The sequence below is a fragment of the Macrobrachium rosenbergii genome, chromosome 48, assembly GCF_040412425.1.
Source record: "Macrobrachium rosenbergii isolate ZJJX-2024 chromosome 48, ASM4041242v1, whole genome shotgun sequence".
In the NCBI taxonomy this organism is placed as follows: domain Eukaryota; kingdom Metazoa; phylum Arthropoda; class Malacostraca; order Decapoda; family Palaemonidae; genus Macrobrachium; species Macrobrachium rosenbergii.
In genome coordinates, this window is record NC_089788.1 from 2,223,002 (window position 1) to 2,249,022 (window position 26,021).

The following is a 26,021-nucleotide window of genomic DNA, read 5'->3' on the forward strand; positions in this document are numbered from 1 at the left end:
TCAGCATACAGGCTGAGGTAACTTTTGTAAACCACCCTACTTTGCAAATGGGAACTGAACCTCATGTGATTTCCAATTACGCCTGCAGTAATCAGCAACACGCTTAACGATCGTCGCAGCCTCTGAAGACCCTTTATGTTGATGAGCCCATGACCCGTTCCCGACGAAGGGGATTATTATTGAGCTGGCGAAGAGGAAGGAAGGTCCTTGTTGGGGCCTTGTACAAGTCCGTGACCCCGCATGCAATTGGAATATCGGCGGGGCTTAGAGGCCGCGCGAGAGTGGCTTTGTAGATAAGGCGCTCTTCGCCAGTGTGAAGGTTCAAAAGTTTTATTTTTTTTTTTTTTATTATTTTTTTTTTTTTTTTTTTTTTTTTTTTTTTTTTGTAATTTTAAAAGAGGTTTTTAATATGTGCTTTCTTATTGATTTATGAGGGAGGTTTGTATTGAAATAGATAGGACAAAGGGAAGGTTTTTGCTGTCATTCATTTGTTTGATTTTTCCGCCGTGTATAGCCAACGCATACTATGTAGAGTTCCTATGTATTTTTGCAATGTATTGATTAGATGACGAGTTTATGGATATATATATATATATATATATATATATATATATATATATATATATATATATATATATATATATATATACTATATATGTATATACTGATGGATCTTCTGGTATAAATACTGTTTTTCTGTAACTTTTTCTCATTCACTATTTGCCTGAGGAGGGAGACAGTTTGGTCTCTGAAATATAGCCTTTATTTTCCACATTTTGGCGTTTCTCAGGGGCTTATATTTATATTTGATATATATAATACTTGTATATTTGTACATTTGAATATATATACATATACACATACACACACACACACATACATATATATATATATATATATATATATATATATATATATATATATTATATATATATCTCCAATGCAATGCAGCGAAGGGACGCGTGCTTGAGAGTATTATAAAATCCACGTGAGAAGGTGAGTGAAAACCGGGGCTTTGAACAAATACTTTCCTAGTTTATTCTACATTTTCAAGTTCACACTACGAAAGCACTTGTTCAAAGCCCCGGTTTCCACTCACCTTATGATATAGCCCGTTCAATATATATATATATATACACATACATACAGCAATTTCATAGGGGATATAAAACATAGTATAGATATACGCGTACAGTAAAATACCATCGCAGTTGAAATTTGATATTAACCAGGCCGTGTAGTCCACGAGTTACTGTATCGTTAATTGAGATTTATCATTTTGATAACCCGCATGGCTCCCTCGTATCTAATTCTTAATATCTGAGGGGGATTGAACGCCAGATCCTTAATAGCTTTGGAGTCGAATCCCTTAGGCTATACTACAAGAAATGTTCTTTTTTTTATAAGGGCTATATATACGGACGTATATATTGTTTTTTCTCTCTTCAAATCTCCAGCTGAAATCCCTTATTATGGGCAGAGTCGAGACACTGTAAACCCAAGAAGGCTCCACACAGAAATCAGCATTCTGAGAGAGAGAGAGAGAGAGAGACAGGTTACAGGGAAAGGTGATGAACGAAGAAATATGAGGGAATAGGAAGTGAAGGTGGTAAATAGATAAAATATGAGGGAGTAGGAAATGAAGGTGATAAATAAATAAATATGAGGGAGTATGAAATGAAGGTGATAAATAAATATGATGGAGTAAACAATGAAGGTGATAAATAGATAAATACGAAGGAGCAGAAAATGAAAGTGATAAAGAGATAAATATGAGGCAGTAGAAAATGAAGGTGATAAATAAATAAATATGAGGGAGTATGAAATGATGATAAATAAATATAAGGGAGTAGAAAATGAAAGTGATAAATATGGATAAATATGAGGCAGTAGGAAATGAGGGTGATAAATAAATAAATATGAGGGAGTATGAAATGAAGGTGATAAATAAATATGAGGGAGTAGGAAATGAAAGTGATAAGTAGATAAATACGAGGCAGTAGGAAATGAAGGTGATAAATAAATAAATACGAGGTATAAAATTAACGTAATAAATAAATGTGAAGAGTAGGAAATGAAGGTGATAAATAAATACGTGGGAGTAGAAAAGGAAACTGATATACCTACTATATTCTCTCTCTCTCTCTCTCTCTCTCTCTCTCTCTCTCTCTCTCTCTCTCTCTCTCTCTCTCTCTCTCGTAATCCACCCTGATCAGTCCCCTTTCAGACGCTCCTATTTCTAGGCCGGGGCTTTGAAACCTCGAGACGCGAGAGATGGATAAATCTCGCGCGGGAGATCTCTTCCTGATCCTCAGTGCACATCTGATAACAGTTTTTCTTGGCTCCGTCCTTAAACCCGTAGCTTAACGACAAGTTAATGCCAGATGGACCTACCGGATCAATTGGAATTGATTGGAAAACACAAAGCGTTTTTAGGGAACCCAAGAAGTAAAAAAACAAAATAAAAATAAATAATAGGGGAATTGATTGGAAAGAACAAAACTGTTTTAGGGAACCCAAGAAGTAAAAAAAGAAATAATAATAAAAATAAAAAATAGGGAAAAAACAAAACTTTTTAGGGAGCCCAAGAAGTAAAAAAAAAAGGGGGGGGGACCCAAGGAATAAAAAAGAATTGATAGGGAAAAAACAACTTTTTAGGGAACCCAAGAAGTAAAAAAAAAAAAATTTAATAGGGAAAAAACAAGACATTTTAGGGAACCCAACAAGTAAAAAGAGAATTGATAGGGAGAAAACAAAACTTTTTAGGGAACCCAACAAGTAAAAAAAGAATTGATAGGGAGAAAACAAAACTTTTTAGGGAACCCAAGAAGTGAAGACAGAAGTGATAGGGAAAAGGCAAAACTCTTTAGGGAACCCAAGAAGTAAAAAAAGAATTGATAGGGAGAAAACAAAACTTTTTAGGGAACCCAAGAAGTGAAGACGGAAGTGATAGGGAAAAGGCAAAACTCTTTAGGGAACCCAAGAAGTGAAAAAAGAATTGATAGGGTAAAAACAAAACTTTTTAGGGAACCCAAGAAATAAAAAAAGAATTGATAGGGAAAAAACAAAACTTTTTAGGGAACCCAAGAAATAAAAAAAGAATTGATAGGGAAAAAACAAAACTTTTTAGGGAACCCAAGAAGTAAAAATTGAATTTAAAAAACAAAACTTTTAGGGAACCCAAGAAATAAAAAAGAAAAAATAAAAAAACAAAACTTTTAGGGAACTCAAGAAATAAAAAAGAATTGATAAAAAAACAAAATTTTTAGGGAAAACAAGAAATAAAAAAAGAATTGATAGTAAAAAATAAAAAATTTTTAGGGAACCCAAGAAGTGAAAAAGAATTAAAGGGTAAAACAAAACTTTTAGGGAACCCAAGAAATAAAAAAAGAATTGATAGGGAAAAAACAAAACTTTTTAGGGAACCCAAGAAATAAAAAAAGAATTGATAGGGAAAAAACAAAACTTTTTAGGGAACCCAAGAAATAAAAAAGAATTGATAGGGAAAAAACAAAACTTTTTAGGGAACCCAAGAAATAAAAAAAGAATTGATATTTAAAAACAAAACTTTTAGGAACCCAAGAAATAAAAAAAGAATTTTAGGAAAAACAAAGATTTTAGGGAACCCAAGAAATAAAAAAGAATTGATAGGAAAAACAAAATTTTTAGGGAACCCAAGAAATAAAAAAGAATTGATAGGAAAAACAAAAGTTTTTTAGGGAACCCAAGAAGTGAAAAAAAGAATTGATAGGGTAAAAACTTCGTTTTTAGGGAAATTTTTTAAGAAATAAAAAAAGAATTGATAGGGAAAAAACAAAACTTTTAGGGAACCCAAGAAATAAAAAAGAATTGATAGGAAAAACAAAATTTTAGGGAACCCAAGAAATAAAAAAAGAATTGATATTAAAAACAAAACTTTTAGGGAACCCAAGAAATAAAAAAAGAATTGATAGGGAAAAACAAAACTTTTTCAACCTCACAAAAAAAAAAAGAATTGAAAGGGAAAAACAAAACTTTTTAGGGAACCCAAGAAGTAAAAAAAGAATTGAAAGGGAAAAACAAAACATCTTTACGGAACCCAAGAATAAAAAAAAAAAAAAAAATTATAGGGAAAAACAAAAGTTTGTAGGGAATTCAAGAAGTGTAAAAAGAAAAAAAAATTATGGGAAAGAAAGAAAAAGAGGTTGTATGAAGCCCTAGAAGTATAAAAAAAAATTTATTAAAAAGAAGTTGGTAGGGAACCCAAGAATTTAAAAAAAAAAAGATAATGAAAAACAAAAAAGTTGGTAGGAGACCCGAGAAGTATAAAAAAAACTGATTTAAAAAGTAGGTAGACAACCCAAGAAGTAAAAAGAAAAAAATATGGAAAAAACTAAATGATAGGAACTCAAGAATTAAAAAAAAAAATTGATAGGGGAAAAAAAGTTGATAGAGAACTCAAAAAGTAAATAAATAAATAAATTGGTAGGGAACCCAAGAAGTATTAAAAAATGATTGAAAAAAAGTAGAGAACCCAAGAAAAAAAAAAAAACGTCAAACGTTAGTAGGGAAATCAAGAAGTAAAAGAAATTGATAGGGAAATAAATGTTGATAGGGAACCCAAGAAGTAAAAAAAAAAAAAAAAAAACTGGTAAAGGAAGCAAAAGAAACGGTATAGGTTAAGGAAAAAAAAACAAAACAGTATTTAGATAAAATCGTTCAGCCTTCTGCAAGGAGGTTTTTCAACTTATTTTTTATTAAGACTTCCCGATTTTATGTTCTTGAAACTAGTATGAGCAAGATAGCAACTGATACGTTCTTATATCATGAACCATTTATCACCTTTTTGTCTTTGCTTACAGTATGTGTTAATATTGCGTAGTTTTGCTCCTACGAATCTTCCTCTGATTAAAGAAATAAATATAAAAAATTCCTCGTTATTCTTCGTATTTTCTCACTTAATTTTTTTAATGAATTTAAAAGAAAAAATTTCCCTGGTACTTCGCATCTTTGTCCGATATTCGTATCTCAACGGAATTTCCATTAAGCTTTTATTCATTATTATTATTATTATTATTATTATTATTATTATTATTATTATTATTATTATTATTATTATTATTATTATTCAGATGAACCTTATTCACAAGGAACAAGCCCACCACAGGGGCCATTGACTTGAAATTCAACCTCACAAAAAATATTATGTTCATTTGAAAGAAATTACAGAGGGTAATAGGACACACAGAAAGAAGAGATCTGTCATTAAAAAAGAAGAAAAAAATAAAGTATCTATTTATTAAATTACTCAAAAGTTCAAAATGAAAGCCCTTTATTTATTCTTCTAACATAAATACCGACCGATTATTTTCACAGGGCGGAATGAAAACATCGTCCGTAGTAATGGTGTTGATTTTTCTTATCTTTCTCTGTTTCTAAACTCTGCCTCGTGTTGGTGCTCTCTCTCTCTCTCTCTCTCTCTCTCTCTGCCCCGTGTGGAATTTTTTCCTCCCCGTGATAACCCAGAGGTGTCGAGTACAGAGGCATAACGTTTGTTATGATTGGAAGGAACTCGACCACGATCCTGTCGGCGTTGTGGACCTTGCATGTGTATTCAACGGTCGAGTGGATGTTGGTTTAACTCTGTTCGTTTGAACGCTGCTTTCGCGTTCAGATTATTATTATTATTATTATTATTATTATTATTATTATTATTTATTTTTCGTCTATCACAGTCGTCCTATTCGACTGGGTGGTTTTTATAGCGTAGGGGGTTCCATTGTTGCATCCTGCCTCAAATAGGAGTCCATCATTTTTTCTCACTGTGCGCTGTTTCTAATAGCACACTCTTCTGCATGAGTCCTGGAGCTACTTCGGCATCTAGTTTTTCCAGGTTCCTTCCCAGGGATCTTGGGATCTTGGTCCCAGTGTTCCTATGATTATGGGTACAATTTCCACTGGCATATCCCTTATTATTATTATTATTATTATTATTATTATTATTATTATTATTATTATTATTATTATTAGTTTACTCAGTTTGCCTGTTTAATATTTTATTCTCCATCTTGACTTTGATAAAACAAGTGATAAAATCGGTGACACTACTCCTTTCTCTTTAAATATGTCAATAAGATTAAAGAAATAAATATAAAATTTATTATTATTATTATATTATTATTATTATTATTATTATTATTATTATTATTATTATTATTATTATTATTATTATTTTGGAAAAGGCCGACATTCAAAATAACTTCATGGAGAGATTGAGAATCTGCCTCAAAAACTCAACGGCATTCAGACGGTCATTCTTTTTGATGAAGTTTTATTATTATTATTATTATTATTATTATTATTATTATTATTATTATTATTATTATTATTATTATTATTTTATGGAAGTTGAGGTTACGGCTCTTTTTCAGAAGATAAGTAGAATGGTTACTATAGCAAAATTGGTGTAACATAATTGTATATGTATATGTGTGTATACATATAATAACTTATTTAATACACGTTTATATAGGAAAAATACATAGGCTTAGGTAAAAACGGTTTGAAAAATGAACAAATTCTTTTAAGACCGGTTAAGTAGGGCGTAAAAAAAAATAAAATAAAATAAAATAAAAAAAATGAAGAGAACATCAAACGTTCTTTTTAATTTGGTATTTTGAAGGAGGAAAAAAAAAAATTCTTCTTCAAAATATTTTGATTGAAAAATCCAAGACTTTTTTAAGAGAGATTTTGGGGAGAGAAAATGCAAATCTTTTAATCTAATATTTTGTGTTTAAGGAAAATGCAAAACTTTTAATTTGGTATTTTTGTTGGTGCAAAATGCAAACTTTCTTTCTTTCCTTTGGTACAAAAGAAGAAGAAAAATGCAAAGTGTCTTTTTAATTCGAAGGAATTTTGTTGTATGCTTAAAAATGCAAAATTCTTTTAATTGTTGAGTTGTTAGAAAAATTTAAAAGTTTTAATCACGATTGAGGAAAATGATGCCCGCATGTGTATTTTGCCTAGGAAAATCTCTCTCTCTCTTTCTTTCTATTTTCTCTCTCTCTCTCTTCTTTAATTTGGTATTTTGTATAGGAAAAATGCAAAATTCTTTTTAATTTGGTATTTTGTATAGGAAAAATGCAAACATACTCAAATTATATTTTGTATAGAAAAATGCAATATATCTTTTTTAATTTGGTATATACATAAAATACATACTTTTTAATTTGCTTATTTTGTATCAAAAATGCAAACTTATTTTTAATTTGGTATTTTTTCTAGCAAACTGGAACTGCAAAACTCATTTTTTTTGAGTATTTTTTCTCCGTGAAAAATCAAAGTCCTTTTAAATTTGGTACATTGTTGAAAAAGGCTGTACAAATATCAGTTAATATTTTGATGGAAAAATGCCTTCTTTTAATAGAAGGAGAAATTAATAATAGTTAGAAAGCAGTTGTAATCACATTTCGAAATATCAAGAGCTAATATCATCTACTTATTTTTCCAGTTGACAGTAGGCCGTTAAAATTTAAACTCCTTTTAATTTGTATTTTATATAAAAATGAGAAAATCGGTTATTTTGCGAACGAAAACAATTTCTTTTAAAGTAATTAGAATAAAAAATGACAGACTTCTTTTTTAATTTGGTATTTTCATAATGCAATAAATGGACAAATGGAGGGAGGGCAGCGTGGGAAAAATGCTCCTGGGGTGTTTAATTTAGGATTTTGTTTTTGAAAAGCAAACTTCTCTAAAACATTTGAGTATAGGGATGGAAAAATACAAAGATATTTTTTAGGTTGGTATTTGGTAGGAAAAATACAAACTTCTTTTTAATTTGGTCTTTTGTATAGGAAGAATACAAACTCGTTTCCTTCGCCAATGTTGTTGTTGTTTTTTTTTTTTTTTTTTTTTTTTTTCTTAATTTGTCTGAATATCTGTGGTCTTTTTGCCACAGAACCCACACCAACCCATTACCGATACCCACCAAAAGTATTTCTTCATCTTATTGAGTCACTTAGTCAATATTTCCACCAGATTTTGTGAAACCCAGTTTTACCAATGTTTCGATTTTAGAATCGACCCCTGTAGGGGGGGCTAGTGCCGTCTGTGCACCTCACGCGGTGCACTGCAGGCGTTGCTTAAGGTTCTTTGCAGCGTCCCTTCGGCTCCTAACTGCAACCCCTTTCATTCCTTTGACTGTACCTCCGTTCATATTCTGTCTTCCATCTTACTTTCATCAACCCTCTCCTGACAGTTGTTGCATATTGCAGCTGCGAGGTTTTCCTCTTGTTACACCTTTCAAACATTTTTTTTTCCTTTTACTCACAATATCCTTTTTCAGCACTGAATGACCTCATAGGTCCCAGCGCTTGGCCTTTGGCCTAAATTTTATATTTCCATTCCATTAAGTTGAAAATTAACAAATTCACAGTCAAGTTTATTAATACATTCTCCTCCATTATTAATATTTATTTATAAAAATTATATGACTCCTTTGTCCAAATCAATTAGCGCCAATTGTTTGTATATAACCTTAATACCTTTTCTAGATCGCACTGTATTTTGTCAAGTTTTGGCAAAGCATTGAGAAGCTGCGCGGTGCCTTGGTTTTACTGATTTTGAAAGTTTTCTCTATCACTTAATCGGAGAATTTCTCTCTCTCTCTCTCTCTCTCTCTCTCTCTCTCGTTTGGTTTTGAAGGCTTCGAACTTCAAAGGTGGAGCTAAATCAGATAAAAAGAAACTCGTTGTTAAAATGTTTGTGGGACTGCTTGCTCTCTCTCTCTCTCTCTCTCTCTCTCTCTCTCTCTCTCTCTCTCTCTCTCTCTCTCTCTCTCTCTCTCTCTCTTGGTCTCGAGCTTTCTTGAATCGGTGTCGTGAACTGACAGGGTAACTCATCATCTGAAGAAGGGGGAATTATCTCTGAAATTGTAATTTCCACTCTGATGCGAGACGATATCTCTTAATTAGTGTCACTTCATGCCACTCATGTAGAGGTTTTTTGAGATTAACAAGTTATGAAGAGACTATAGCCCTATTGTTTGCTCTCTCTCTCTCTCTCTCTCTCTCTCTCTCTCTCTCTCTCTCTCTCTCTCTCTCTTGCTTTTTGTGATTTGTATGACTGCACGTTAAACAAAAGATTGCAATTCCCTCTGACAATTACTTTTCTCTTTCTTTCAGGTTGGTATTTATTACTTCCAAGTTGAACACCTGAGAATGCTTCGAAAAAACTTAGCATCCCCTTAAGGTAACGTGATTGTTTTAAGCTTTATTGATGGCGTAATACAATCCCACTCTCGCCTGAATAGGCTTGGTATCTTATATTTTAATTTGATAAGTTGAGAGGGCAGTTATATTCATATCTGTCGATTGTCTTCGATACCTGGGTTTAAGTCCTTAAGTACTCGCGTCGTTCCTCCTTGGAAATGGCTAAAAATATATTCTGAGAAAGTTTTAATTTTAGAACATATTGGATAATTACCTTTTCAGTTGTGATATACCTTACCGTACGTTTCAGGGCCGCAAATTTACTATAAATAGTTTGCGAAACTGACATGGCTTGACATTCCGAGCCAGCCATTACGACAAAAAAAAAAAAGCCACGTCAACAAACATAGATGAACGAATGTCTGTTTTCAGCAAGAAAGCATTGCGGCTTCAAGAAAGCACATCTGTTGAAGAAAGATGTCTCACGTCTGTTTGTAGACGTGCCGTCGCCACAGAGTTGGCCGATGTGGATTGTGTTTACGATAGGGACCCAGAGGTATCTCTGCCGCCTAATTGAATGTTACAGAGGTTCCTTACATTATCTTAATGTACTGGAGTTCATTTTGGCTCTATATGAACATCGGTATTGAATGAGGAGCCTTTACTAGGTGCGTCGACTACTTTGGCGTCGGGGAGAGAAAGATTCTCTTTGAAATTAATGTTTTTTTTTTCCGATTTGTTTATTTTGTGAACGGTTCAGTCAGTCGCTGGTCGCTTGATGCTGTGCTTGAATTGATTTTCATGGCAGCTTTGCGAGAGTTTGATTGATTTTTTTTTATTTATACCTGGGTTCTCTATAACCTACGTCCTGGCATCGAAATGCTGAAAGAATTTTTTTTATATATATTCAGAAATATTCTTTGACCTCCCCCGTCCCTGCTTTGCAGTGTTCAAAACAAATTTAATTAATTTTATTGAAGTGTGATGGGTGTTAGGGTGTTAATGTTACATTCTAATCAACATACTTTAAATGCCGCTAGTGTTATTCCGACCTCCGCGTGTTAAATACTGTGTGTTTTTACTTAGTAATGACGTATTCTTTCAAGTATGCTACAGGCAAACTGTCACGGATTTTGTATATAATATTTTCTGGTTAACTGGGGACATATTAGTTGGATCGATATGAAAGTTGTTAGAGTGAACTCAAAACTAACTTTCTAAGATCGTTACCGCGCGTAATTTTTTATATATATATATATATATATATATATATATATATATATATATATATATATATATATATATATATATATATATGAGCATTAAGCTACACTTAAATATCCAATTCTCTCTACCTGGGAAATAATATATTTTCATATATGTTACCCAAAGGGGAATTTTTTTTTAGTTGATAACAAGTTTTCGTCGTCTCTTGGGCTCGAACCACGGAAGACAAAGAACTCAGGACTACAGTGACGCACATTAAACCACACGGCCAAGTACTGTATATATGTGTGTATATATATATATTTTTACATATATTTCTATGTATATATATATATATATATATATATATATATATATATATATATATATATATATATATATATATATATTAATATATACACAGACATATTCATTAGAAGTGTTAAAAGCAAATCAGACCGAAAAGAAAGAAAAATAAAAATAAAACAACAGTGTACTGAAGTACACCTGTTCGTGACACGAGATGGCTTAGCCACATGTATTAACGTAATCCTCCTATCAGCTGAGGTGTAGAGTAATCCTGATTGAGACACTTAGTACTTCGGGAGAACAGGAACACGCACGAAGGAATTGTACCCAGAGCTACTTTATCCACGGACACCAAAGAAAAAAATGTGGTTTTCGGAAGTAATGGCTCCATAACGTCCTCTTGACATTCGATAATTAACCAGCGGTATCCGGATAGGCAGTTTAGCGTCCCAGGTGCAATTGATTTTACCTGTTCTACTTCTCGTTAGTCTCGTAGAGCAGAAATTAAACAAGGAAAAAATGCGCCGAAGTTTCTTCGGCGCAATCGAGTTTTCTGTACAGCAGCTACAGCGTATAATCAAGGCCACCGAAAATAGATCTATCTTTCGGTGGTCTCGGTATAATGCTGTATGAGCCGCGGCCCGTGAAACTTGAACCACGGCCCGCTGGTGGTCTGTCCTATATCGTTGCCAGAAGCACGATGATGGCTAACTTTAACCGAAAATAAAATAAAAGCTACTGAGGCTAGAGAATTGCAATTTGTTATGTTTGATGATTGGAGGGTGGATGATCAACATACCAATTTGCAGCCCTCTAGCCTCGGTAGTTTCTAAGATCCGAGGGCGGGCAGAATAAAGTTCGGACGGACAGACAAAGCCGGTACAGTAGTTTTCTTTTACAGAAAAGTAAAAATGAATTTAGATGAAAATTATGGCAGAATGTGTATCTTATCTTTATCACTTTTTATCATTTACTTTTAACCTTCCAATCGACTAGTGGCAGCACATGGGGTCTATATATCTCATTGTTTAGTTCCTGGCAATGCCCATTTTCCAAGGATGAAATGAGTTAGACACACAAACATATATATGTAGAAACTGGTCACTTTTTACCAGATACATATGTAATTATAATAGCCACAATGCCCTTTGTAGTGACAAGCGTATCCAAAAAGCGTGAACAATTCGAGAAGTTGAGAGGGCATTGTGGCTATTACAGTTACATATATATATATATATATATATATATATATATATATATATATATATATATATATATATATATATATATATATATATATATATGTATATATATGTGTGTGTGTGTGTGTGTGTGTGTGTGTGTATTATGTAAACATGTAAAAGGAAGCAGTATTGAGATCATGTAACTAAATGTAAATCTCTAGAAAAAGAGGGAATATGCGCTCACTAAAATAGATGTGGGTAGTGTTAAAGTCTCTCTCTCTCTCTCTCTCTCTCTCTCTCTCTCTCTCTCTCTCTCTCTCTCTCTCTCTCTCTCTCTCCATGAAGGTATTTACGTAATACTGCCACTGACACGATCTTGAATTTACCTACTTTGTCTCGCATTGCTGTAATAGCGCTGTGTAGGAAATCTTCTTAGTCAGCGGTCTTCTGTGTGGTCTTACTTTCTGACGGAACCAGACGCACAAAACACAGAGAGAGAGAGAGAGAGAGAGATTAATTAAAGGAAAAACTATTTCACTTGAAAGAAAAGTGACGGAACCACTCTGCAACCCAGGTACTTATATACGCGAAAATGTTACGCCACCTACCTGCCTTCCTTTTATTTACCTCTCTCTCTCTCTCTCTCTCTCTCTCTCTCTCTCTCTCTCTCTCTCTCTCTCTCTCTCTCTCTCTCTTTTATTTATACACCATCACCCTTTTCAACCAGCCTCTCAGTCAACGTTAAAAGTTCTGCCGCAGCGAAATGTTTTTGCATCTTTCGTCGTAAAACAACCGCCATACTTGCAAAAATAAGGGAGTGGGCGGTGCCAGATGGGTGGTGGTGGCGCTGTTGGGGCACCAGATGGGCGGGACATGGCTAGGGGTACTGCAGGGGCGAAATGATAAAAGGGGTGGTCCTAGATAAGTTGGCTTTTAATGCCATGTTGTGCTCTTGTCGTTATCAATATTCCTTGTGTTTTGCACTCCTTGGTAATTATGGTTTTAGCCAAGACTCCATACGTGAAGAAGGGAGATCTCTCTCTCTCTCTCTCTCTCTCTCTCTCTCTGTAGGTCGTGAGATTTCTTAAATGTGTCGTGAGTTGAAATGGTAACTAAGTATCTGAAGAAGGGAGATTTCTCTCTCTCTCTCTCTCTCTCTCTCGAGTTCTTTGTCTTGAGAAGCAAGGAACAAGTGGAGGATATTTAATAGTGACACTGAATTGGATGAAATAATAAGATTAGAAAATTCTATTTGCGAAACTTGTTGATACAACAATTATGCATCATTTTAGTTATCTATTTATTTATGTTTTATTTTCTTGAAAAGAACAGATTAACATTATAGCCTGTGTCTTGTTCCCGTTATTATCTATATAGAAGAAGTATCTTAAGTTGTTCCTTGTACTTAGTTGCATTCCTTGTATCTATGCTAAAACTTTCCTGGTTTTTATTGTAGTTGCTCCACCAGGATGCTGAAATGCCTGATTAAATACATACGCATATACATATACATAGATATATATGTAGGGAGTATGGAGACCACATTTTAAATTAGTTCAATGAGCGACTTTTTTTTTTTTTTTTTTTTTTTTTTTATTTTTGTGTTCTTATATATACAGTATATCCTCTATGTGTATGTATGTATGTATATATATATATAGTGAACTATATATATATATATATATATATATTATATATATATTTATGTATATATATATATATATATATGTGTGTGTATACTGTATATATAGATATAAAATATATAAAATTTAGATATATAATATTTAGATTTATAAATATTTATATATATAAATATATATATATATATATATATATATATATATATATATATATATATATATATATATATATATATATATATATAGGATGTATACCATAACTTGTCCCTACTCTGTCGGCTTTAAAATTATATGCCGTTCCAACAAAAGTTTTATACATGAAATAAGAGTTTATGTTTACCTTTGGAGGAATGCTGTTCTAAAAGAAAGAAGTTAAAATTTACTTGGGACTTCATAGTTTTTGTTCTCTATTTTTTTCTGTCATGAATATTTAAGCATTCCTTTATTTCACTGTCTCGCCATCTTTATAAAAAGGAATTTAGGTATTCCTCTGTAATGTAATTAAAAAAAACTTTTTTTTATGATAGATATTTGAGTTTTTTTGTTATCATCACATCATCCTCCAAAAATAAGATTTAGTTTTCCTCTGTAATTATATATATATGTATATGTATATATATATATATATATATATATATATATATATATATATATATATATATATATATATATATATATACACACACATACATATATATATGTGTGTGTGTGTGACAAATATAAGGAGCCCATAGAAATGCCAAAATGTGGAAAATAAAGGCTATATTTCAGAGACCAAACTGTCTCTCCTCAGGCGAACTATTTGCCTGAGGAGAGAGACAGTTTGGTCTCTGAAATATAGCCTTTATTTTCCACATTTTGGCGTTTTTATGGGCTCTCTTATATCTGATTGAATTCTGTTTTAACAGAAAATATTTCACAGTCATATATATATATATATATATATATATATATATATATATATATATATATATATATATATATATATATATATATATATATATATTTTTTTTTTTTTTTTTTTTTTTTTTTTTCTAAGGTCCAACAACTTATACGAGGGCATTTTGCTTGCCACTGTGAAAGACTGGGGTCATTAACAGACGCGATACACTTGTTGATCGGGAACTTTCACGAAGGCCTAATCTGATAGAAGGCGTTGGGCGGTACAGTAATCGTGATTTCCTAATGGGGAGGGGGTTAATGCCGTCAGTGTACTCATGCAGTGCACTGGTAGGCATTATTTAAGGTACATTGCAACGTCCGTTTGGCCCCCAGCTGCAACCCTTTTCATTCCTTGCACTGTACCTCCGTTCATATTTTCTGTCTTCCATCTTACTGTCTACCAGCTTTTAACAACTGTTTCATAGTGCAACTGCTTTGAGGTTTTCCTCTTGTAACACCTTTTCCAAACCTTTTACTCTCAATTTCCCTTTCAGTGCTGGATGACCTCATAGGTCCTGGGCTTAGGATTTGGTCCTAAATTCTATATTCCATTCCAAGGCGAGTTGCTAACGCAGTACCTTAAGACATTGACATTATTACGTAACAAAATCTACGGGTTTTTAACTTCAAGAATTCTCAACTTGCTGCCACAAACACATTCGCGAAAGCCCCAAGCAGATACCGCCGTAACTACATCTCCAATTCTTTCCATTTTCAAGGAACTTCGGCAGAAAGTTGTCAGTGAGTCGCGACAGGCAGGAACTGCCCGGACGAAAGCCATTTTACCTCGATACCCCTAAGTTGTAAGTCCTAGAGGAATTCACTCATTTTCTTCGTGTTCAAATGTTCTCGTTTAGGATTCCCTTGCGTAGCGTTGATACCGATGACCGACCTGTAGTTATTTGAGGGATCCAAAGGTAGAGTTGTCCTTTTTTAGAAACTTATTATATTTTTGTAGTGTTGTAGGTGACATGTATTGTTCTTTATTGTGTTTCGGGGTAACGTTGAGTACGTAGTTAGTTTTAGTGATGTTGCATTTGAGGAATATATTCGATAGTCTTTACTTGGGTGAATAGCTATTTTGAAGTATCGTTATGTAGAGAAGATTTTACTGCGTAGTCATGACTTTTGTTGTTATTTATTGTTGTGTATATTCCTTACTTCTGGTTTTTTATGCTGGTTATATATATATATATATATATATATATATATATATATATATATATATATATATATATATATATATATATATATATATATATATATATATATATATATATATATATATATATATATATATATATATATATATATATATATATATAAAGTATAACTATTTTATGGAAATTTTTAAAAGCGATTTATCGGCAGGATTTCTTTAGATATCTTTTAATTAAAGTGTTGTTATTGCAAATGTGCAACTTATGAGCAATACTAGCAAAACTCCAGATATGTAATTTTTCATAAATATTTTGTCATATTACGTTTTCAAGCTTGAATTTTAACGCCAGCCCATACGTCAGCTCCCAGATCTTCATAGGTAACCCAGAGAGTTTTAGCTTTTCATTCACTCATTATGTATTTTCAATTGCACCAGCTTCCATAGTGTTTCGTATTTTAAGTTTATTCCTATTGCGTAGATAATGTCTGTGTAGATATACAAAATTTGTGTAAATTAGCGTAAAGGACATGTAGGTAGCCTACATTGACCCAGACACAGCTGTTGTTTAGGAGCGATTAGAAATTGTAGCCTATTGTTTTTGTTATAAATAGTTCTGTTGTAGATACGTAGTTGTTGCAGAGTTATTTATGTAGTGTTTTGAGGGATTATAATGCGTTCGTGTCTAATAGAAGTTACTTCTACACCTTATTCCAGTATTTAGTGGTGTCTGGTTTCAGTGATTTTTATTCCAGCCACAAATCTTGACTGTAATTTTTTCCTTTGTCTTCACACGAAAAAATACAGTTTTATTCTTTGTTGTCAAAATGTTTGTTGTAAAATTATGACAAGACACATGTTCTTGTCCTTTCAATGTGGATATTCTTTTCAATATTTTTGTTGTACGTAGGCTTAATTGTAATATATATATATATATATATATATATATATATATATATATATATATATATATATATATATATATATATATATATATATATATACATTATATTTATTATTCCAACAGCTTGTTCTTAATAACAACTAGCGAATTCGAAATGCTAAGAGTGAGAGTTCTCTGTGTTCCAATCCAGATTGGTTTCAGGTTAATTCCAGCGAACATGTGACATGTGCTTGTTAATAAACCTCAGGAGTTAACTGTTGCGTTGCATCAAGCTCCCCCACCCATCCTCTTTATAAAATTGGACAGATAACATTGTCTGATATATATATATATATTGAGAGAGAGAGAGAGAGAGAGAGAGAGAGAGAGAGAGAGATAAGCAACAAGATGCTACGGAGCTGTTTACATGCGTACTACTATCCTTACTTGACTGAAAATAATAAAATATAAATAAGAAGAAATAAAAACAATTTCTTTGGTAGAGGGTTGCGGATCAAGGGTCTATGGGAATATAAATAGTGCTTACAGCTTAAAGCTTGTAGATACAAGAAAGAAATCCTCGCAGTCAAACAAGAATTCCTTGTGTGAGCACCAAAACATCACAGAGATTCGACTTGTTCCAGGTTAGCCTAAAAAGATCATTGAATTGTCGACGTACAAAGATGTTAAGAAGTCCATTACATAAAGGGTTAAAGAAATTTAGTATGGTAACCTAAAGAATACTCGCAAACGAAGGATAACGTAAGCCACGCATAATGCTGATTTTCGCTTAAGCTGAAGACCAGATCTTTGAAACATAATGATTGTTGTTTTCTAGACTTAAAACTCAATGGGTCTGGTTACGTAACACGAATCATGCACCATTTAAATCTTTTTACGTAAGCATTGCACATCAGTTTAAACCCGTACGCCGAACCCTTAAATGCTTACGAATTGCTGTGAAATATAAAACTGCCATGTACCCTTATATTAAATTGGTGAATGCGAAATATATACAGTAAACTGCAACGTTTATAGATACCCCAATTACCATCTCGCCTTCCTTAAATTTCAGGTATGTTTCTTTTTATCAGTAAGTTTTTATCTCTTCCTACGATTTTCCCGCTTTTTACCTTCTCCAAGGCAAGACTCGGCAAAGTTTCTTTTTATCAATAGATATTTATCGTTTCCTATCATTTTCCCCCTTTTTTACCTACTTCTTCTTCTTCTTCTTCTTCTTCTTCTTCTTCTTCTTCTTCTTCTTCTTCTTCTTCTTCTTCTTCTTCTTGCTAAGGCAAGACTCGGCAAAATTTCTTTTTATTAATATATATTTGTATCTTTTTTTATAACTTTTCCCCTTTTTACGTATTCTTCTTCTTCTTCTTCTTCTTCTTCTTCTTCGCCAAGGCAAGACTCAGTGCCGTTTCCGCAGAGTCGCTTTGCATCTAGAAACCCCTAATTTAAAATTATCGAAGCAAAATCTACCTCCCCTTTTTTTTCCCTCTCTCTCACTCTTTTCGAGAGAGAGGCAGTTTTTCAGGCAAGGGAGTTGCCAAGGACGTGTTCTGACACCCAGTAACTTTCCTTCGGGACGCCATTCATCAAGCTGGCCCTATCTTTTAATTAAGGTGGGGACGTCGTTCTCGACTTTGATCTGTCAACGAACGCGGGGGGGGGGGGTGTGGTTTTGGGGTGGGGAGGGGGCTAAGGAAGGTCGCAGTAGAACGAGATCAGATATCTTCAGAATGTCGTTTTTTTTTTTATTTACGAATGTATTTCTATTTATGTAATTAGGATTAAATGCTAAAAGCCTTGGTCTTTCCTAAAATCGACCATATTGGAAGAGGTACGCGACCTATGGAGTCAACTTCAGAACGCCTCGAGGAATTGACTGAATTTTTTCACTCGAAAGATAGCTCTTTTTATTATTACATCAATCCATATGCAAATTAGTATTTGGCGGTCATGCTGAGATTGACTGATTTGTGCACTGAAGGCCGATGTCACTGAGGCTGTACCAATTATATACGTAAAAATGGGCTGTAGTTTGTATCACTAAAACTAATAAATTTAACGTAAAGGTAATTGTTAAGTGATGGCATCACAATGCAAAGAATAGACCCGGTTAATTGTCTAACCTCTTTCTAAAGCCACCTTTCTATATTCTTTTAACTTAATCCAATATAATCACTTTCATCAGTATGAAGGCTGTGTGTGTGTGTGTGTGTGTGTGTATATGACGTAAATCAGCATTAATAATATATGCCCTAACCTGAGTACCATTCATAATTTAGCTTTTTTCCGTTTTTTATCATTATCCTTGATGTTGACAAGTACGCCGCATTTTCCGTTGACATAAAACAGCATGTGGAGGTGAATGATTTAATCTCTCTCTCTCTCTCTCTCTCTCTCTCTCTCTCTCTCTCTCTCTCTCTCTCTCTCTCTCTCTCTCTCTCTCTCTCAAGATAAATATATAGTCAATATTTATCCCATAATGTGAGTGTAATTTGATGCGAATATGTAAATTAACACAATAAGCATTATAATAACTAGGTTATGTAACTAAACTCTGTGATGTTTTACAGAATATAACTGTCAAGAGTGTTATTTTACACAGTATAAATATAAAGATTAATCATCATACAAAATATAACCTTGAAGAGGATTGTTTTTCAGAATATAACTATAAAGAGTGTAATTTTACAGAATATATCTATAAAGAGTGTAATTTTACTGAATATAAGTATAAAAAAGTATCGTTTTACAAAATATAACCATAAAGTGGATTAATTTACAGAATATAACAACAAAGAGTATTATTTTACAGAATATAACTACAAAGAGTATTATTTTACAGAATGTAACATCAAAAAGTATTATTGTACTGAATGTAACTATGAAGAGTTCACGCCTTTTTACATGGGTCACCTTTAAAGTGGCGTGGCATAGTTATAGGGCTAAATTTATTTATGTATTTATATTTTTATATATTTTTTACCATATTGAGCTTAGATGTAATAGTTGAATCCGTACGATCCACCGAGGCCCCCTTGAAATGTCAAAAAGGATTGCTCGCGTAGAAAACGGAAATCCAGTATATATGAAAGAAAACTGAAACTTCTCTTTAATGGCTAATTCAAATGTTTTAAAGACTTTTGGTATGTTTAGGCAAAGTGGTCTTAAGAAAAATTGGTGTTATGTATATATTTTGATTTAATTCAGGCAGCGATGGTCTTGTTTATGACAGGATTGTGACCCCCCCCCCACCGGGTTTAGTACAAGCCCCGTGGGGATGACCTTAAAAACGCAAGCGAAAGACTGTAAATATCATAAAGATAATGACCCCCAAGAGATGTTATCCCCTGGGGGTCACTATCTAGGAAAGATTCTAAAGGACATTCGAATTTAAAAAGTTGAAAAGGCGTATTTTAAGATTTATGAATCGTTATTTCATGAAAATTGAGAGATGAGAGAATGCGATTGATAGTCTTAATCATATTTATTCACCGTAGGGGGTTAGTGCCGTCAGTGCGTCGCACGCGGTGCACTGTAGGCATTACTTAAGGTTCTTTGCAGCGTGCCTTCGGCCCCTACCAGCAACCCCTTTCGTTCCTTTTACTGCACCTCTGTTCATATTCTCTTTCTTCCATCTTACTTTCCACCCTCTCCTAACAGTTGATTCACAGGGCAACTGCTTTGAGGCTTTCCTCCCGATACACCTTTCAAACCTTTTACTGTCAACTTCCGTTTCAGCGCTGAATGACCTCATAGGTCCCAGTGCTTGGCCTTTGGCCTAAACTCTATATTCAATTCAGTTCCATTCAATTATTTTTATTATATAAGAATGTTTTGGACCTCGCCAGTTTGAGAGTGGTTTTAATTTTTAGTGTTAAGATTTATGAGATAAGAGTTATTATGAAGCGATGAAAAACGGAGACAATTAGAAATAATAATATTTCTTCCGCGAAACAGAAGGAAATTATGGAGTTATTGGGAAAAAGATAAAATGTCACTGAAGGACCCACAATTGAGGTTCTCGGTTTTGGCAGCCAGGAACCGTTTTCATAGGTTACCCAGTGAAGAGGAACAGTTTTATTCTTCAGGTGTTAATTTATTCATTTATTTTTTTAGGAACCCAATTTTCCCGATATAGCAATAAATAACGCTCTGGGAAATCGTACTGGCTTAAGTCACTTATAATTCGTATGCAAGCCGTTGAAGTTACCATTTAAATTGAACAGATATTAACGACCAAAATGTACCATTTTCTTTTGTTAGATGTTCCAAAGAAAACGGGAAAGATCCCCAAAGAAAACGGGAAAGATCCCCAAAGAAAACGGGAAAGATCTCCAAAGAAAACGAGCGAGGGAGCTTGCCTTGGCAAGTTATAGGGGGCGTGGATGACCTCCAGAAGAAGAGAATCTTGAAGGTGCCCAGTGGAAGGCGTGGTGGTGACGACATCGCAGAGAGAGAGAGAGAGAGAGAGGGGGGGGGGAGGGTGTTAACCATTAAATGTAGTGGTGCCATGCAGTCTCCATATCGGGCACAGGGCCAAAAAGCCGCTACGCTCTTTTTGCATCTTACCGACCCTTTCTGGTCGGTAGTTAATCAGAATGAAAACTGTTAGGCTAACCGCGACAGTTCTATGCTTGGCAGTGGGTCCTCGAAACACCTGCACCGTGGTAAAAAGACAAGTCCCATTCAGTGATAGTAACCAGACCAGGAAGAAAGTACAGAGTATTGGTTGAGAGAGAGAGAGAGAGAGAACCGAAGCCCACGATCTGTCATGGATCAGCTGAAGAACTTGGCTCGGCTCCTCTATTTATGTATAACGAATTTGCAGTTATCCTTTTCTCTCTCTCTCTCTCTCTCTCTCTCTCTCTCTCTCTCTCTCTCTCTCTCTCTCTCTCTCTCTCTCTTTCTCTCTTTGTTTGTGGCATCACTGGCACCTGTTTGCTTGCATGTGCGTGCCGTAATTTTTACTTATTCTCCTCCCATAGGATGCTTTAAGAGGAGAGCCAAGCGTTTTCCTGATGGGGTTTAGTTATATATATTTATGTCAGTAATTTCGTATTCCACTATCTAATATAAATTAGAACATGTGCAGTAAGTTATATTAACTTTATACGTTTTCTTTAAGCATATAACAACTGAAAGTGTGAAGTATTACATTAACTCTTAAGCCCAAAATATGGGGGATTTGGACAGTCTTAATTGTTAAATACCGAGTCATATTATATTATTTCTGACCTGGTGATTTTCCAGATGGATTCAAGCCGGTAGGAAACTGGATTTCACTGTTACTAAAGCTTTCCTGGACATCAACAATGTTTTGGAAGAATAACATCAAAGAATTAGCCCAGTTAACAGTTTAAGTGAAACATGGTTAGTCAATCCCGTAGAGTTAAGCAAGCCGTTTATATAATAGGGATTATTTTTATTCCAGCAATGCGCATTTAAGGGATTCTTTTCATTCCAGCAATGCGCATTTACAGTGTATATGCATCATACATTTTGCATAATGACAGTTACTGTAAAAATTTGCCACGGTGAATGATAGGCCTGATTACGTATGTCAGAGATTGTCATCTTGATGCCAACACACTTTACATATTCGTTGGTAACCATCATATGCGATCAGTTTGCAAATTCTCTCTCTCTCTCTCTCTCTCTCTCTCTCTCTCTCTCTCTCTCTCTCTCTCTCTCTCTCTCTCTCTCTCTCTCTCTCTCCCACACATGCTTGCATTGGTACATGCGTTTGCATTTATGAAAAGGTATAGATAGGTAATCGCAGATCTATTCCTGTTACTTTATGCCAAAATGTCTTTCCTTCTGCGGGTTAGGATGAGAAAATTGTATTTAAAGTAGTCTGTGTAACGCAAGTTGCTTTTATAATCATTGTACCTCTTACGAGTTTGCTCCCAAGATCTTTTGTATCGGTATATAACGAACTTTTTTAACACTAAACCTCTTCTACGGGATTATGCACACGCGTTTGCGCATATGGCGAACAGGAAATTCTTTTGAGAATAAGTTATATTATTTTCTTTCTGCTTTAATTGACACTTTCTCGTGATCAGTTCCTCGCGGTTGTATGCATACATGAATTTCTATTCAATACATTGTAAATGTTTAAATAATTTTACAGAAAAGTTCTGGCCCCTACGCCTATCTGTTGAATAATCCGTCGTCGTGATGCGGCTTATTAAAAAGTTAGTTATTAAAATCATAAATATTGGTATATACGCCTCCCCAGCTCTCGCCTTGTGACATATTGTTATTGAAATTATGTAAAAGAATTTTTTTTAATGTATTGACTGTGGCTGTGGAAGATGTGAATTCAATTTTTAAGGACACACTCAGCTGCTGGCGTCCTTGTGAGGACATTATACATATGCATACGTAAGTACACTGCCCTAAACTGGAAGACTGAACTCTCTGCAAAAATACAAAGCTGAGAAAAATGGTAGATACGCCCTTGCCTTACTACTGATTTTGCAGATACTGCAAATGGGACCCCCTAAATAAAGCACTGAAGAATCATTCTGAAACTGCAGCAACTTGTGTATTAGTGTTTCACGAACCCAATAGGTGGCATATCTCAATTTCGAGAATTTTGCAGACACTGCCGTTTTCCATTTCAGGGCAGTACACACATGTATGGTCTGTGTATGTATATGTGTGTACATACGTTTTATCATTGAGAATTATACACTCCAAACTGTGGCCACAAGGAATGGTCAATACAGAGACAGTTCACCACTTTGAGATTGAAGCTTCAGGGAAGAGTTGGCAGCAGTTTCAGCTGTGGCTCTTGGGACAAGGACGATAACATCGACATGTTTGCTTTAGCCGTCCAATAGATTTCTTTTTTACGGACGCTTATTTCTTTGCTTGTATTGCTAATGGGCGTCCGAGTTCCTCTTTTGATAATACTCTTCATTTTGTCCTTGCATTTTAATACATTTTTATTTGTTTATTCATTTGTTTTTCTTTAATAAGCGAGATCTCCTCTTTCTGTATTTCCCTAATGAGAACCACATTCTCTGGAAGCTTGAATTTCAAGTCAGTGGCCCCTTTGGTGGGCTTGTTCCATATGAATAAGGTTCATCTTAATTTATTTTTTCTTTTTAATAAGTGAAATCTCTTCTTTCTGTATTTCCCTTTACCTCCTCTTACCTCTTTCTAATGAACACCATCATATTCTTTGAAAGCTTTAATTTCAAGTCAGTGGTCCCTGTGGGGGACTTGTTCCATATGAATAAGGTTCTTCATCTTCTGAATAATAGTAGAAATAGCATCCGGAGCTGTTTACTCCTTTTGTAGTGATTTTTATTAATTTTGTTTATTTTCCCCTCTATTCCCTGACTTTGTTTTTATCGATAAATAAACAGTTCGGGTAAGGAGATAAGCAATGGTTTTAGCCGATGACGCCGTCAATAAAGCATTCTGTCAACAGCCATTCGCATGCCTGCTGTTCCTTTTTGTTGTCGGATTGGAAGCACAAAACTGCTTGCTAATTTTAACATCGAACCTGACACTGACGAATACGCTCGTACTGTATTCGTCTCTGGTATGACAGTGGATACTAAGGGTTCTTTATCCATGTCACATCAAAGGGGTGTTCGAGAGAGTGAATTTTTAAACGACAAAAATAGCTTGCGTAACTTCTACCGTTTATTTATTATTATAATTATTAATAGCTTGTCGTATCTGGGTCCTGTTTTGTCTACTGCTATTTGTGACGAATAAAAAAATAGCAGCGTTCTTCTTGGTCGAATTATCTTGTTGATGCGACGTACTTCGGTCTAAAAAAAAGATTAAGCTTTTGTTATACTCTGTAGAATGGAATATCAAATTTAGGCCAAAGGCCAAGCGCTGGGACCTGTGATGATGAGGTCATTCAGTACTGAAAGGGAAACTGAGAGTAAAAAGGATTTAAAAGTGTAACAGGAGGAAAACCTTTTGCAGTTGCACTATGCAACAATAGTTAGGAGAGGGTTGAGGAAAGTAAGGCGGAAGAAAGAGAATGTGAACGGAGGTACGGTCAAAGGAACGAAAGGGGTCGCGAAGACCCTTAAGTAAATAATGCCTACTGTGCACCGCGTGAGGTGCACTGACGGCACTGCTTCCCTACGGGGTATATACAGTATCGTATCAATTTTATCTTCAGCTTTGCGCATCTAGGCTTGAAATAACTCGCCGTTTGTTTATGTTTCCATTTTTACAAGCTGTCGAGGAAGTCACTCGAGCGTTTTCATTAATGAGTTTATTTAGAGCCGGCTTCCTCCTCCTCCTCCTCCTCCTCCCCCTCCCCAGCATCGACGCAACATCCCCTGTGACGTCGGTTGTCAGCTTCCCCGGTTCTGGCAGCCTCCCAGGGGCCCTTCGGAAGAACTTCTTGGCGGAGGTAATAATAGAAACGGGGAAAGAAGGGCCTCCTCCGTTAGAAACGGAGGTTCTGTATAGTCGCGACCCTGGCCTTTGCTGGGGCAAGTTCATGGCTGGCGATCGTTGGATGTGGGTTATTCTTCTTCTTCTTCTTCTTCTTCTTCTTCTTCTTCTTCTTCTTCTTCTTCTTCTCCTTCTTCTTCTTCTTCTTCTTACGGGAATTATGGTCATTTTCATACCTTGTACTTATTTAGATATTGCGGGATATGAATTATCCATTCACTTGTAACGAAAACTACATTATTTAAGAATTGATGTTACTCATTTTATCGGCGTGTGGAATTTCGTTTTTTTTTCCGTAAGTTAATGCAAAAAAACAAATGTCTAACCGTTGTTCTTTGGTCAGTGTGAGATTTCCTCGAGAATAAAAGCGGATTACTCGTTTCAGTACCTCGTGTTTGATGGGTAAACTCCAAAGCAACAGGTAGATCTCCGAATCTTGCTCTTCACTTCGGCTTACCTCCTTTTGACACCTACAAAAAACACTTTAGTGTTGATATTTCGCAGTAAAGGAAGATAGGGCATTTTATCATTAAATTCCCTTTAGCCCAATATCCAGCCATATATTTGTTTGTTTCTTTATTTTACAATTTTACACTCCATGAGGTTATACACAGTAATCAAATTGAGCCTTTTTGCTTTTTTTAGGCAGTGGAATGCTCTGCAGGTATTCTAATTTTCTCTGTTTTGAAAGACTGTGCACATGGGAAATAAAAATTTTGCACCGCTGCTTCCAAGATCGATCATTTGCCGAAACCTAAGTTCATTGCAGTCTTCCTCGGATGTAGCACCCGTCACAGCGGGAATTTCCCCAGAGGTGGTGGGTTACCTACGCATGGAAAACTAAGATTTACACCTCTCTCTCTCTCTCTCTCTCTCTCTCTCTCTCTCTCTCTCTCTCTCTCTCTCTCTCTCTCTCTCTCTCTCTCTCTCTCTCTCTTGTCTTTTACTTGCTCTGAAGGTTTTAGCCGCTGTGAAGACAACAACTGCGGCAGCGGGACTTGACAGTAAATCCTTCTTGAATGGATAAAGGAACCGATGCCTATTCCTTTGCTG

General features: G+C 34.6%; 1 protein-coding gene across 1 annotated transcript in view; it reads left to right on the top strand.

Annotated features, from left to right (window-relative positions):
• Window positions 1-26,021, top strand: part of LOC136831177 (CDK5 regulatory subunit-associated protein 2-like) — a 151,988-nt gene that overhangs the window by 99,985 nt on the left and 25,982 nt on the right. The window contains 1 exon segment of the mRNA XM_067091133.1: window positions 15,192-15,275. Within this exon segment, the coding sequence (XP_066947234.1) occupies window positions 15,192-15,275 (84 nt within the window).